Consider the following 12,764-nt stretch of genomic DNA (forward strand, 5'->3'; position numbering starts at 1 on the left):
GGGCCGATACGAGAAGACGGACAACTCTGACCCTGGTTCCCTGATTCCAAAGGCCCAGCAAGGCGCACAGGCCAGTAACACACACAGATCCCATAAGGTGAAAAAGCACCGGGAAGGGCGCCTTGTAACCCAGAGAGGAGCTAACCGAGCACTCCGCTTTGGAACATCAAACACATTCTCGACAATATGCCCGTGGGCTTTCTCGGTCATGTTTTCAATCCTGGACTGTCTTCTTCGTTCCCTGAAATGGTTCTAGGCCTCAGGTCATGACAAAACAGAAGCCACGCATGGCCCTAGTGCTTATTCTCAGAGACCTTCAAAGCCCCCCTCCCTTCTGACAGTTGGGTTCCCCACGCAGCCTGCCTGGCCAGACACCCCATAGGCCAGCTTCAGTGACTGCCATGGGGTCTGAGCGGCAGGAAATGAAGCGGGTTGTGTTTTCATACCTGTCACTTCGGAAATAGGGGAAGTTAAATTGGATCTTCCGTAAGGAGATGCTCTGAAACTAGAGGAAAGGAAAACAAAGTCAGAGGGGGGGTCCACAGGAACCAGGCACCGGAAAGTCCCCTTGGCTCGAGCACACCCAGCCAAATGGGTTATAAGAAGTCCAGAAGAGAAATATGGGAGGAAAAAAAAGACATTATTTTTGGGAAGAACTTCTTTTCCTGCCCCCAAATTTCTAGGATCTTGGGAAATCGCGTTTTGTACACAGTTAACAAGTCAGGAAAAAAGAGGAGGGGTGCCTGGGGGGCTTAGTCAGTTAAGTATCTGACTCTGATTCAGTTTCAGCTCAGGTCATGATTCCGGTGTCACGGGATCGAGCCCTATGATGTGCTCTGTGCTGATAGCGTGGGATTCTCTCTCTCTGCCCTCCCCCCACTCACAGACGCACACGCGTGCGTGCACGTGTTCTCATGCTCTCTCAAAATAAATACATCTTTAAAAAAAAAAAGTAAAAAGGGAAACTACTGAGCAAAAGGAGAATGTGAAAGCTGCAGCAGAAGATAAAGTGAGCTCTGCTCAGCAGGGTCAGTAAGAAAGGAGAGAGACATCTTCCAACGTGTTCAGCAAAATCTCTCGCTGCTGCCCAGCCCCTGCCTGGCCTCCTTCCGCCTCTCCACTTGCTTCTGGGAGGCCGGGCGCCTGATGCGAAGGAAATGATGCAGCAGCAAGAGGCAGATCAGAAGATGGGCTCAGGACAAAAGACTCTTCTCTCCTTGGCTTGGACGACCCAGAGCCACAGCGGCTCTTCTCTCAGAGCGTGAGGGCTAACTGTCTACGAGGAAACAGAAACTCCTCCAACTGGCAGCCGGGGAATCCAGAATAACCACTGAGAAGGGGGAGCTCTAGAGTCCAGAGCCAGCGGCTCAGTTTCCTCGAATGAGAATGGGGATGACGGAGGACAGCCAAACCCTTGACGTGGCTTAAAGAAAAAGAGGCCAGTGGATGGAGAGCCTGGCCCTGAGGGCACTCAGCAAACAGCAGCTGCTACTCCAAAGGGTGTCAGCATAGACCTGGGCCTGAAACCGCCTTGGTCAAGGCTTCCAGCCTCTTGGGGTGTGGAAGCACCGAGACGCTCCATCAGGCCCCCGGGCGTGCAGGTGCTTGGCGACGGCTATGGGCGCACCGAGTGTCTGTGTCTTGAACAGAATGTCCCATCGCTGCTCTGGCGACTGGGCAGGGCCTTGTTAAAACCTGGAGGTACCAGTTACCCAATCTCCTGGGTGACAGGGCAGTTTCCACCTCAACCCAAAGTGACATCCGATTCCAAAGCCACGTTAGGTGCCCCCGATGAACTGGTTATCAAGTCAACCGCGGACGTGCCCCTGCCCAGGGCCCACTCTGAGGGACGTCCCCTCCCAGCCCATCAAGTCTTACCTGCGGGAGGCCAGCTCCCACCACTGCTCCGCTGTGGATCATGGGGCCTTCCTTCCCCACAAAGAGCCCTGGGAACAGGTGGAAAAGGGGAGACCATCAGTCAGCAGACACCCCTCTTGGCTGGGAGACCTTTGCTATGTAGACCTTTCTCTTGACGGCCATACAACAGAGGTGATTATGTGACTTTGTAAGAGAAAGTGTCAAATAAGAGAAAATACTCTTTAAATTGAGGTATCAGGAAACTATAGGCTGCGGGCTAAGACAGGTTCAATGTCTGTTTCTATAGCCTGAGAACGAAGAATAGTTTTTACATTTTTTTCCTTAAAGATTTTATTTTTAAGCAATCTCTACACCCTATGTGGGGCTCGAACTCACAACCCCCAGATCAAGAGCCACACGCTCCACCGACTGAGCCAGCCAGGCGCCCCTGGTTTTTACTTTCTTACACGGATCTATTTCAAATGGTTACATAGGTTTAAGTACCTACATAATACCTCCCCTTTTGCCTCTTGGCCCATAAAGCCTAAAATATTTACTGTCTGGTTGTTTACACAAAAAGCTTGCTGACTTAGCTAAAAGCAAAGTCCAGGGACCAACTAGATAGTCCCATTACTCCAAATCTAAATGTGTTTGTCAGGCATCTCTGGTAACTAACTAACGGTGTCTGCATTTAAAAAAATGATCCATCAACAAACAGGGCAGGGGTCTGTTTGAGGGCAGGCCCTTCACATCCAGATTGACTTAATTTACATGCACAATGCTCCCTGTCATCTTCACCTCCTGAAGACTTGGAAGGATAAAAGTCAGAAAGAGCCTCCTTACCTCCAGCCACACTGAACAGCACTCCAAAGACTTTGCAGAGCAGGGTCCGGAGACGGACAATTCCAGGCACCTTCACACCATTCAGGTAGCATTTGATTTCGGGGATTCCAGAACCTGCTGCCACTGGCTGATGGGGGAGAGCAGGACACCCATAAACTCAAAATCCACTGGTCCCATGGCTTACCGGCAACGGCCTCACCAACAAGGGCGGGCTGACCTTCATCAGCATGGGCATCACCTGGTGGGCCCCACTCTGGGTTTCTGACTCAGCGGGTCTGAGGGGAAGCGGAAACAGCTGCATTGCTAACAGGTTCCGGTGAGTCAGCATCACCTGGGGAACCTGCATCTACCAACGCAGGCTCTCCACTTCCAGGGATTCTGATCTCATTCATTTGAGCTGGGTACCTGCCATTTTTAAAGTTAGTTTAAAGTTGTTTTTTTTAAAGCTCTCCAGGTGACTCTAACATGCTGCCAAGGTTGAGAACCAGCCTCCTAATTGGGACTTTTTCCCTGTAATCTCACCAGAGGCTGAAACCTTTACTTTCAAAAACAACTCTTAAGTGTAGGGGGGGCCGCTGTCTGCAGGAACTTTGTTACGTCTAAGTCAGTTTCCCGGCATTTCCAGCAGTGGAGATGAAGGAATCCAAAACTTCATTAGCAAAAAAGCAACACCCACACCACCTCACCTCGATCAGAACGAGAAGGCTCGCCAGGAAGACAAAGGTCAAATTGAAACCCAAGAGCTCGAGGAGGGACAGGGCAAGGCACCCTTTCTGGCTGCATTCTTCCACCGCTACAGAACTGGGTTAAGGAACACACGCTCGCCAGTGAAGGGCGTTCCTGTCATCACCTGAAACGGTACGATGTCTCTTCCTGTTCTCCATACACAAACTTAAAAAAAAAACAAAACTGCCTGAGAGGTCTTCTACGTTAGGGACCATTTTTAAATTCTGAAATACTGATGTGGAGAACAAAGGCAAAAGGAATGTAGAAAAACTCGAATCTCCTTAAAACCTGCAGCCCACTGACAAATCCTTGAGGCAGGCAGAGTGATCTTCTTCCAGGAGCTCAACTGACTGGCCGTTAATGCTTAGTGCTCGAGGCAAAGGGCAACCCAGGTTTGACATTTGCTAGACCTCCAGGATCCTATCAGTCTTCTTTAACTTATGAAATCCCTTTGGAAACCTCCCTTATCTCAACCCCCAACCCCAATCATCCCTCAAACAAATGGCCCACTGGATACACACCAGAAGGGTTTCACAACTAAGGTTTTACTAGACACGGTAAATAACCTTAACAGCAGCTAGCCCCTCACGGCCCTGGAAACCTTGCTTCCAAATTCCTTAAAGACTTAGCGCTATCCCTGACCCCCTCCAGGCTTAAAGGTATATAATCAGTCACGCCTCACAATCCCAGGGCAGCTCTTTCTGCCCATGGGTCCTGTCCCCGTGCTTTCCTAAAACCACCTTTTTCTGCATCGAAAACATCCCAAGGATCTATCTTGACCATTCGCTCCTGGACCCCAACATTTCACATCAATACTTCACACGTCATAAAAAGTAACAAACACCCTTCCCCCCATAGCCCTCACTTTAACAAATCCTGAATTTGCTCCAGGTTATTTATTTTTTTTTAATTAAAATGTTAGATACTATTAAAAATAAAATCCTTTGTTTCCCTCCCACTCTCCCCTCAGAGAAACCACTAAGCTGAAATTATTGTGTGTCCTTCTGTGTATTTTCATACACAGCCGTATCGTCGTATGTGTTTCTAAGACTAAAATAACGGGACGGCATCTTACGTACTTTCTACAATTTCGTCCTTTCTCTCCTTCAACATCAAGTTTTTGAGAATTAGCCATGTTGATATACACAGCCCTGGTCCATTCATTGTAAATTCTGCATAAAATCACACCATTCGAACCCACTACGATGCTTCTATTCTCCCACTTGGTGTGATTTCACCTTTCTGCCATCACAAGGCTGTAACGAACATGTATTTTCACAGGAAAAAGAGGAAGTCAGCAGCGGCATGAGGTACGCCGTGCTACCTATTTGGCTGGCATCTCCCTGGTTAGTGATGAGGGGAGCCCCTTTCCCCAGGTTTACTTACTGACCACTCAATTTTCCTCTTCTGAGAACTGCCTGTTTACGTCTTTGCTCATTTTTCTACTGGGCTTTTTCCTTACGGAGAAGCAGGTCTTCCTGAGTCCCAGATACGAATTACTTGCCTCTTAAATGTAGAGTGAACAACTTCTCCTAGGCCGTGGACTCGTTTTCCACTTTGTTTATGGTGTTTTGTGGTGGTTTGGGGTTTTTTTGTTTGTAAGAAAAACAAACTTGGGGCGCCTGGGTGGCTCAGTCGGTTAAGCATCTGACTTTGGCTCAGGTCATGATCTCACGGTTTGTGAGTTTGAGCCCCGCGTCAGGCTCTGAGCTGACAGCTGGGAGCCTGGAGCTGCTTCGGATTCTGCCTCCCTCTCCCTTTGCTCCTCCCCTGCTTGCACTCTTGTCTCTCAAAAATAAATAAGCATTAAAAAAAACTAAAAAAAAAGAAAAAAACTTACTTTGCTGTGGTCAAGTTTATTGATCTTTTCCCTTTCACTCTGCGCCTCCTGGAGTTTCAAGACATTATTCCCTACTCTTGACATCACACGGTCTCTTCAAGTTCTGTTTTGCTTATTTACGTTTTCAATCCATCTGGAATTAATTTATTGTACAAAGTAGGAACCGATACTTTTCTAGATGGATAACCAATTTCCCAGCATCTATCTGGGATTTGTTACATTATCTATCTCTTCCTCACGGACTCACAACATTAACTCTGTCATTCACCGTACTTCTGTACACGTACAAGCCAATTTCTGTTTCTGTTATCTTCCGCTGGCCTAACTGAGAATTCCTGCCCCAATGTGGTGCGGTTTCGATGACTAGATCTTAAATCATGCAAGCCTTCATGCTGAGTAGGACAAGTTCCCCTGCTTGTTCAAAACTGTCTCAACTAAATTTAGGAAGAGAATTTTCCAGTTCCTCGAAAACTCTATTGGGATTCTGAATGGAACACCCTGAATTTATAGATGAGTGGGGAGAACAGGCGTCTTTGTGGTATCTGGGTCTTACCAACCTGAATACAAGTCTCTATCAAACTCTTCCTCCTTCAAAGACCATTAAAGACTGAAGCCGAGGGGCGCCTGGCTGGCTCAGTCGGCTGAGCGTTTGACTGGCTCAGGTCATGATCTCACGGTTCGTGGGTTCGAGCCCCACGTCGGGCTCTGTGCTGACAGCTAGCTCAGAGCCTGGAGACTGCTTCAGATTCTGTGTCTCCCTCTCTCTCTCTGACCCTCCCCTGCTCATGCTATCTCTCTATCTCTCTCAGAAATAAATTAAAAAAATAAAAATAAAAATAAAAAAACCTGAAGCCGAATGGCTAATAAAAACTCTCCAATAGGCCACGTCTGCTATTCTTAGGTAAAAAAGCAGAGTCAGAGACTGCTGGCATCTGGGAAGGCCAAGAACCAGGAAAAGGATACACGTCTGGACCACTCCAAACTTGAGCTGGGTGAAGAGGCGCACGAAGAAGTCCACAAAGAGACCCACCTGTGAAGAGCAAGCGAACTGTCACACAGTGTTTCCCCAATGGGGTGCAGGCACTCCGCCCAAATGCTGGCACGACCCCCTGGCCCTTCCTGGTTGGCACGTACGCCCGGGTTACCAGCAGGCAATGCGGGAACAGCTTTCCTCGTAGGAGCTGACTCTCCAGACTCCCTCCCAGCCTGTCCCTGCTAGCCGGGGACCGCCGCCTCTCCAAAGAACAAAGGAAACAGCTATGCCGAGAGAAGGATAGTCAAGCAAAGAGGGAAAAGGATGCCGGGAAAGGTGTGAAACTGAGGAAGGCATCCCGTGACTACAGTAATATCCAGAATCGTGGACTGCTCAGCATTTTCCAAAGGCGGTTTCAGATGAAGAATTCCAATAATATCATCGGTGATGCTTAGCTAAGTATATAGCTTAGAATATAACTTTGAAAAACAGCATTTACTCAGAGGTATATGGCTTTTTCCGGTGTGTTTTTACTCGTTAATACTTTCTAAGTTGCTATTTTGGCTGACAGGTGATGATGGCCCTGGTAAGTAAGAAGAAACCATGCTCCATCAGTCCAGGGTAAGCCCCAAGTCTCCGCTCTGGGCTTAAAAGAACTTCAAGGAAGGCTTATGATTTGACGGATTCAGGATCAAAGGCTTCACGCCTTTGACTCTGGCCTTCCCTCAAGCCAATGCCCAGAGGCTTTCAAATACTGAAGCAGCAGTTTGTGACCATGAAAGGATAAGACAGCCAGTAGCAAGAGGAGCTGGTTGCTAAGCTATAAAGGAGTCTGCCTTCCAATCACAGGAAGGTGCATGGTACAGTTGCTAGTGTTGATAAATGGCCGTTCAGAGGAGTTAGATATGAAAGTTGCAGAAAGACTCGACAAGTAGATGGCTCGTGATTATGTCTATTGCCGGGAAATTTGCAACCAGAAACATACAGAGCAAAACAGACACTCTGAAATTTCAGTAAAACAATTCCATCAACCCAAGTTTCCCCCACACTGGCATCCAGCAGAATGTCACTAAGAAGGCCTTCTGAATGCCATCTGTCTCAACTAGTAAGATGTTCTTGACCTCTGAATTTACTACAGTAAAAATCTGATAAATGCCAGAAAAATAAAATTGGTCAGCCTTTGTGGCTGTGTTACATTAAATACATGTTTGCACTTTACAGGTATATCAGAGAGTCAAGGATGAGACGCGCCGTCGGCCCCAGAGACACAAACAGGCTGCTGTTTAGGAATACATGTAACCCCTGTCCTGGACTGAACATTCGCGTCCCCCCAAAGGTCATCTGTTGAAATGCTAACCCCCATCGTGACGGCATTAGGTGGTGGGGCCTGTTGGGTGGCTTCATAAAGTCCTGAGCATGGAGCCCTCATGACTGAGATTAGGAGGCTTATAAAAGCCCCAGCAGAGCTCCTGCCCTTCAGCCCTGTGAGGACACAGCCAGGGGCCAGGAAGCAGGCCCTCACAGGACACAGACCTGTCGGCACCACTGATCTGGAACTTCCTGGTTTCCAGGGCTGCGAGACAGAAACATCTGTGGTTTAAGTCCCTGCAAACAGTGTCTTTATTGCAGCAGCCCCAAAGGAGGAAGATAGCCTATTCTAACACTGTACTGGTGGAAAATCACATCTGACGTATCATCCTGACTGCTGACCTGTCCGGTTTCTCTTCCCCAGCTTTAAGCACGGCCGGGCCAACAGTTAGGGTCCCAGGCCTTGGGTCACAACGCCAAGTTTGGCAGGTGTTTCATAATCTTTCCTGGTCTGTGATTCATGTGCGAGCAAGCTGACCCCAGGCCCCTGTGCACTCAGGCATATTCCTCCACCCACAGCCGCCAGCTCTACCTTCTAGATAAAACAAGTCATGTACAGGAGAGGAGGCCAGGACAGCCCAATAAATCCACTGAGGTCTACAGAGTCCTGGGCACGTCATGCTAAGGGAAAGGGTATGACGGTTGGTTTTGTTTCACTACTACTTTGCTTTTTCCCTACAGAGTGACCTCAATTTCCACTCAGTACTGTCCCCACTATGTGGTCCACCTGACGGGACAAAGCTATGGTCCTGACCAAGCCCTTAAGCACTTTTAAGAGTCCCAGTGATGTCTGCTTTACTTTCATAAAGAGGAAGCAAGAGATGTATGAAAACAGTGTCAGGATCATTATTTGGAGGGCGAGGGGATGGGGTGGGGGGAGAAAGACAGAAAAGGGGGTCTCTGCTATCATGACAAATGCCTTGCCATCTGACCCCTCCCAGCCCCCTGGGCCGCCACGTCCCCACGCCCCGCCTGCTCACCAGCCCGGTGCAGACTCCAATGGCAAACACCATCATCCACTTCACCGCCTCATACCTGCGACCTTTCTGTTCACACAGAGAAAGACAGACTCGGTTCATTATACGGCTTTCGTAGAATATACACGTCTTGGACAGCCAAGGTGAGACTAGATCCCACAGGGACAGCGAGCATGGTAGTGGTGTCGGGTACAGCAGGCGCTTTACAAGGCCAGAAGGATACAGGCTATGCTGTAAGAGGCTGGGCCAGCTGCACTGGCTGTGGGGACTTTGGTTGGAAGGGAAAGGGTTTCAGGAGTAAATGCTACATCTCACGGAAGAGGCTAAAAGCCACGGGGGTGAGGCTATTCACAGGAGCATTTCGATGGGAAAAAGAAGCTACTGTGAGATCTCTTCAGTCCCAAGAGATCAATGAGGGATTCACCTTATTGTCCATGGTCTCCAGAACTTCCAGGTAAGGGTCATTGATACAGCGATCGTAATCCAGACTCTGAAAGACAAACAGGAGTAGAAAAAGTCACCACGACACAGGAACTATTACCGAAGGCTGAAAAGGGATAAAGTTCCGGCTTCCTGCTACCCCAAGTGTGGGCAGGTAGGGCAGTGGAGCTGTAGCACCCAGGGTGGGGGGTGGGGGGGTGCAGCTGGTCAGAAGCGCAGCATCTCAGACCTTTGACCTGTCACATCAGAATCAGCACTGGACGTGCACGAACGTTCTGGCCGTGCGGCTGCAGGGGCCTGCTTCAGGAAAAGCGTTCCATTACCTGTCGGTAAACATCCTGCTTCTGTGAAACATGAAAAGACCTTGGGCTATCGTCAGCATTACTCAACTTCTCCCACTACATGAATAAGAGTTTCAGTTAACCAGAACCAAATTCATTGACAACATCAGTTCATTGCAAGTATCTTTGGGATTTAGCTTCCATGAGAAGGAGGTTGGTCACGAGCCGAGCCAGAGTGGAGGGTATTTTAAAAAGCAACCTCAGTTTAAGTTGGAAAGAGGCACAGATTCAGCACAGCTCCTAAAACTTCGTCGACGGCAGTGTTCCCTGAACCGTGAGTCATGGAACACAGCTATTCTGCAACAGATCTGCGTATGTGCCAGAGACATCTTGAGAAACAATTCAGAGGAACTAATTTTATTTCTTCTGTTTTGTAAGAGAAGCTGCAATCTGGCAACAAAGGAAATGGTCTGTTGTGTGTTCTCTCCTTCCTAAACCTGTTGCTACCTACACAGCGGCTGGTGAACAGCCTGGACAGCGGCCCGGTGGCCACACTACCGCAGACATCCAACACGGGTGTGACACATGACAATTTACTCCATCCATATCAATCCCCAAAGGCCAAATCCTTTTTTAAAAAGGATCCTGGGACAGGGCGCCTGGGTGGCTCAGTCGGTTGAGCGTCTGACTTCGGCTCAGGTCATGATCTCGCACTCTGTGAGTTCGAGCCTTGCGGCGGGCTCTGTGCTGACAGTTCAGAGCCTGGAGCCTGCTTCAGATTCTGGGTCCCCCTCTCTCTCTGCCCCTCCCCCCCACACACACTCTGTCTCTCTCTCAAAAATAAACAAACGTTAAAGAATTGTTTTTAAATAAATAAATAAATAAAAGGGTCCTGGGGCATTGACAGGCAACTCATTAAATCAACGGTCAAACATCCAAATATGGAAGACTATATAACAATAATTACGATAGGTCTCCACAGACAGATGTGGAAAATGTGTAAAAATTATGAAAAGATGCAAAATAAACAAAGAAAGCTAGATGCAGAATAAACTACATGATGTGATCCTGTTTTGACTACACAAAATTAAGATTATTTGAATGTCAGCAGATAATACCAAACATCTGGGAAAACTTTTTTTAAAAAAAAATCTAAGGGGGCACCTGGGTGGCTCAGTCGGTTAAGCATCCGACTTTGGCTCAGGTCATGATCTCATGGTTCGTGGGTTCAAGCCCCACGTCGGGCTCTGTGGTGACAGCTCAGAGCCTGAAGCCTGTTTCAAATTTTGTATCTCCCTCTCTCTCTGACCCTCCCTTGCTCACACTGTCTCTCTCTCTCTCACAAATAAATAAAACGTTTAAAAAAAATTTAAGTTTATTTATTTTGAGAGAGAGAGAGATAGAGAGAGAGGCAGAATGGGGTAGAGAGGGAGAGAGACAGACCCCCAAGCAAACTCCACAGTCAGCACAGAGCCTGATGTGGGGCTTGAACTCATGAACCATGAGATCACAACCTGAGCTGAAATCAAGTCGGCCACTTAACCGACTGAGGCACCCAGGCAGGCGCCCCTGGGCAAACTGTTAACAATGCTAATCTTTGAGGTGGTGGTTCACATCTGGGTATTGTCTGAAATTGTCATGTGTACTTTTTATATTTAAAAAAAATGTGGGGTTTTTTTTCTGATTATGAAAGAAAATACCACAGTCAGTAAAAAATACTTCTGCAGGGAAACTGGACTCATCCGTGAATGATCAGAATATATACGTGTTTAGTGATTACACACATATACCTTACTATATGTATAACACGGTTGGCCCTGTAACACTGATTTGAACTGTACAGCCCACTTATACATGGATTTTTTTTTCAAAAAATACAGTACAGTACTCTAAATGTATTTTCTCTTCTTTTTCTTAACATTTTCTTTTCTCTAACTTACTCTATTGTAAGAATACAGCATACAATACATGTTACATACAAATTATGGGTTAATTGACTTTATGTTGTCAGGAAGGCTTCTGGTCAACAGTGGACTATTAGTAGAAAGTTTTGGGGGAGTCAAAGAGTTATATGCAGAGTTTTGACTGTGCAAGGGGTGGGATATGAAGCATGTATGTATAACATATACGTTGTATATACATACGTATAAATATACATACACATTTTTTAAAATCATGAAGGGGATATCACATTCCAGGAAGAAACAGGGAAAAATATGTAGAAAAATATGAATGTCTTTCATACCCAACATATAGAGAAACTGCCAGCCAATATGTGCTTGGTGGTTTTGTCTAATAATACTATGGCTTCATAAACGTTTAAGAGGTTTTTAAGATTTCCAGAACAGGTAAACCTCTAGAGATAGAAAGCAGACTGGTGGCTGTTTAGGGCCGGGGCAAGGGGGGTGAGTAGTGACCAATAATGGCCACAGTGTTTCTTGTGGGGGTGATGAAAACGCTCTCAAAGTGATCTGGTGATTGCGGCACAACTCTGTGAATATACTACAAAACCCACTCCGTTGTACACTTTAAATGGATAAACTGGATACCCTATGAGTTGTAGTTCAAAAGAACTGTTAAAAGGGACATTTTGAAAACAATTCTAACACCAGGACATCAATCTTTTCTTTTTTTAAAATTGAGTTTGACACTTGGTATGGACCCATGGACTAGATAATTTGTTAATTAAAATGAGACACTGTTTACTTCTTTTTTGGATAACAAACTTCCTTTTATTTCTGCAATATTCTGTTCTTTGGTCGGGGTTGGGGGGCTAACAACTTATATTTTTTTTAATGTTTTCTTTATTTCTGAGAGAGAGAGAGACAGCATGAACAAGGGAGGGGCAGAGAGAGAGAGGGAGACACAGAATCTGAAATAGGCTCCAGACTCCAACCTGTCAGCACAGAGCTCGATGCGGGGCTCGAACCCACGAACCGCGAGATCATGACCCGAGCTGAAGTCGGACGCTTAACCGACTGAACCACCCAGGCGCCCCAGGGGGGTAACAACTTTAAAAAAAATTTATTTTAATGTTTATTTTTTTGAGAAAGAGAGAGAGAGAGAGAGAGAACACATGCACAGGGGAGAGCAGAGAAAGAGGGGGACAGAGGATCTGAATTGGGCCCGATGTGGGGCTCAAACTCATGAACCATGAGATCATGACCTAAGCCAAAGTCAGATGCTTAATGGACTAAGCCACCCAGGAGCCCCAACTTTTTTTTTTTTAATAAAATTTGTATAGGTGTCTTGCACGGCTGCTGCCCAAGATTATGAGCAAAATGGTATATGGCTACGGAGGTGGGGGAGGGGGGACAGGGCAAGTGGGGTTGAAAGGCAGCCCAAGTTTCACCAACAAGAAGCACTTTCAATGGGTCCTGAAACTGCTGTGGTCCAGAGGGAGAGGCCTTTTATTCTAAATCCTCTGCTCTGAAGGGTGCCTTTCCCTAATTCAAAAC

At 47.0% G+C, this 12,764-nt stretch overlaps 1 protein-coding gene across 3 annotated transcripts in view; it reads right to left on the bottom strand.

Moving 5' to 3' along the window:
• The window catches only part of CLCN6 (chloride voltage-gated channel 6), a 33,365-nt gene that overhangs the window by 16,924 nt on the left and 3,677 nt on the right, over window positions 1-12,764 (bottom strand). For 2 of the 3 annotated variants that reach the window (XR_005528872.1, XM_039234981.1), the window contains exons 3-9: window positions 9,009-9,074; window positions 8,588-8,653; window positions 6,230-6,296; window positions 3,387-3,493; window positions 2,701-2,827; window positions 1,879-1,946; window positions 447-505 (exon numbers count right to left, since the gene is read on the bottom strand). Coding sequence is in view for 2 of the 3 variants with exons in the window: in XM_039234981.1 (XP_039090912.1) it covers window positions 447-505; window positions 1,879-1,946; window positions 2,701-2,827; window positions 3,387-3,493; window positions 6,230-6,296; window positions 8,588-8,653; window positions 9,009-9,074 (560 nt within the window). In the remaining variant the exon portion in view is untranslated. Of the gene's footprint in view, window positions 1-446; window positions 506-1,878; window positions 1,947-2,700; window positions 2,828-3,386; window positions 3,494-6,229; window positions 6,297-8,587; window positions 8,654-9,008; window positions 9,075-9,254; window positions 9,279-12,764 lie in introns of those variants that run through there. The other variant, XM_039234982.1, reaches the window with a different exon arrangement.

Source organism: Hyaena hyaena, unplaced genomic scaffold (assembly GCF_003009895.1).
Source record: "Hyaena hyaena isolate Hyena2069 unplaced genomic scaffold, ASM300989v1 scaffold_94, whole genome shotgun sequence".
Taxonomy (NCBI): domain Eukaryota; kingdom Metazoa; phylum Chordata; class Mammalia; order Carnivora; family Hyaenidae; genus Hyaena; species Hyaena hyaena.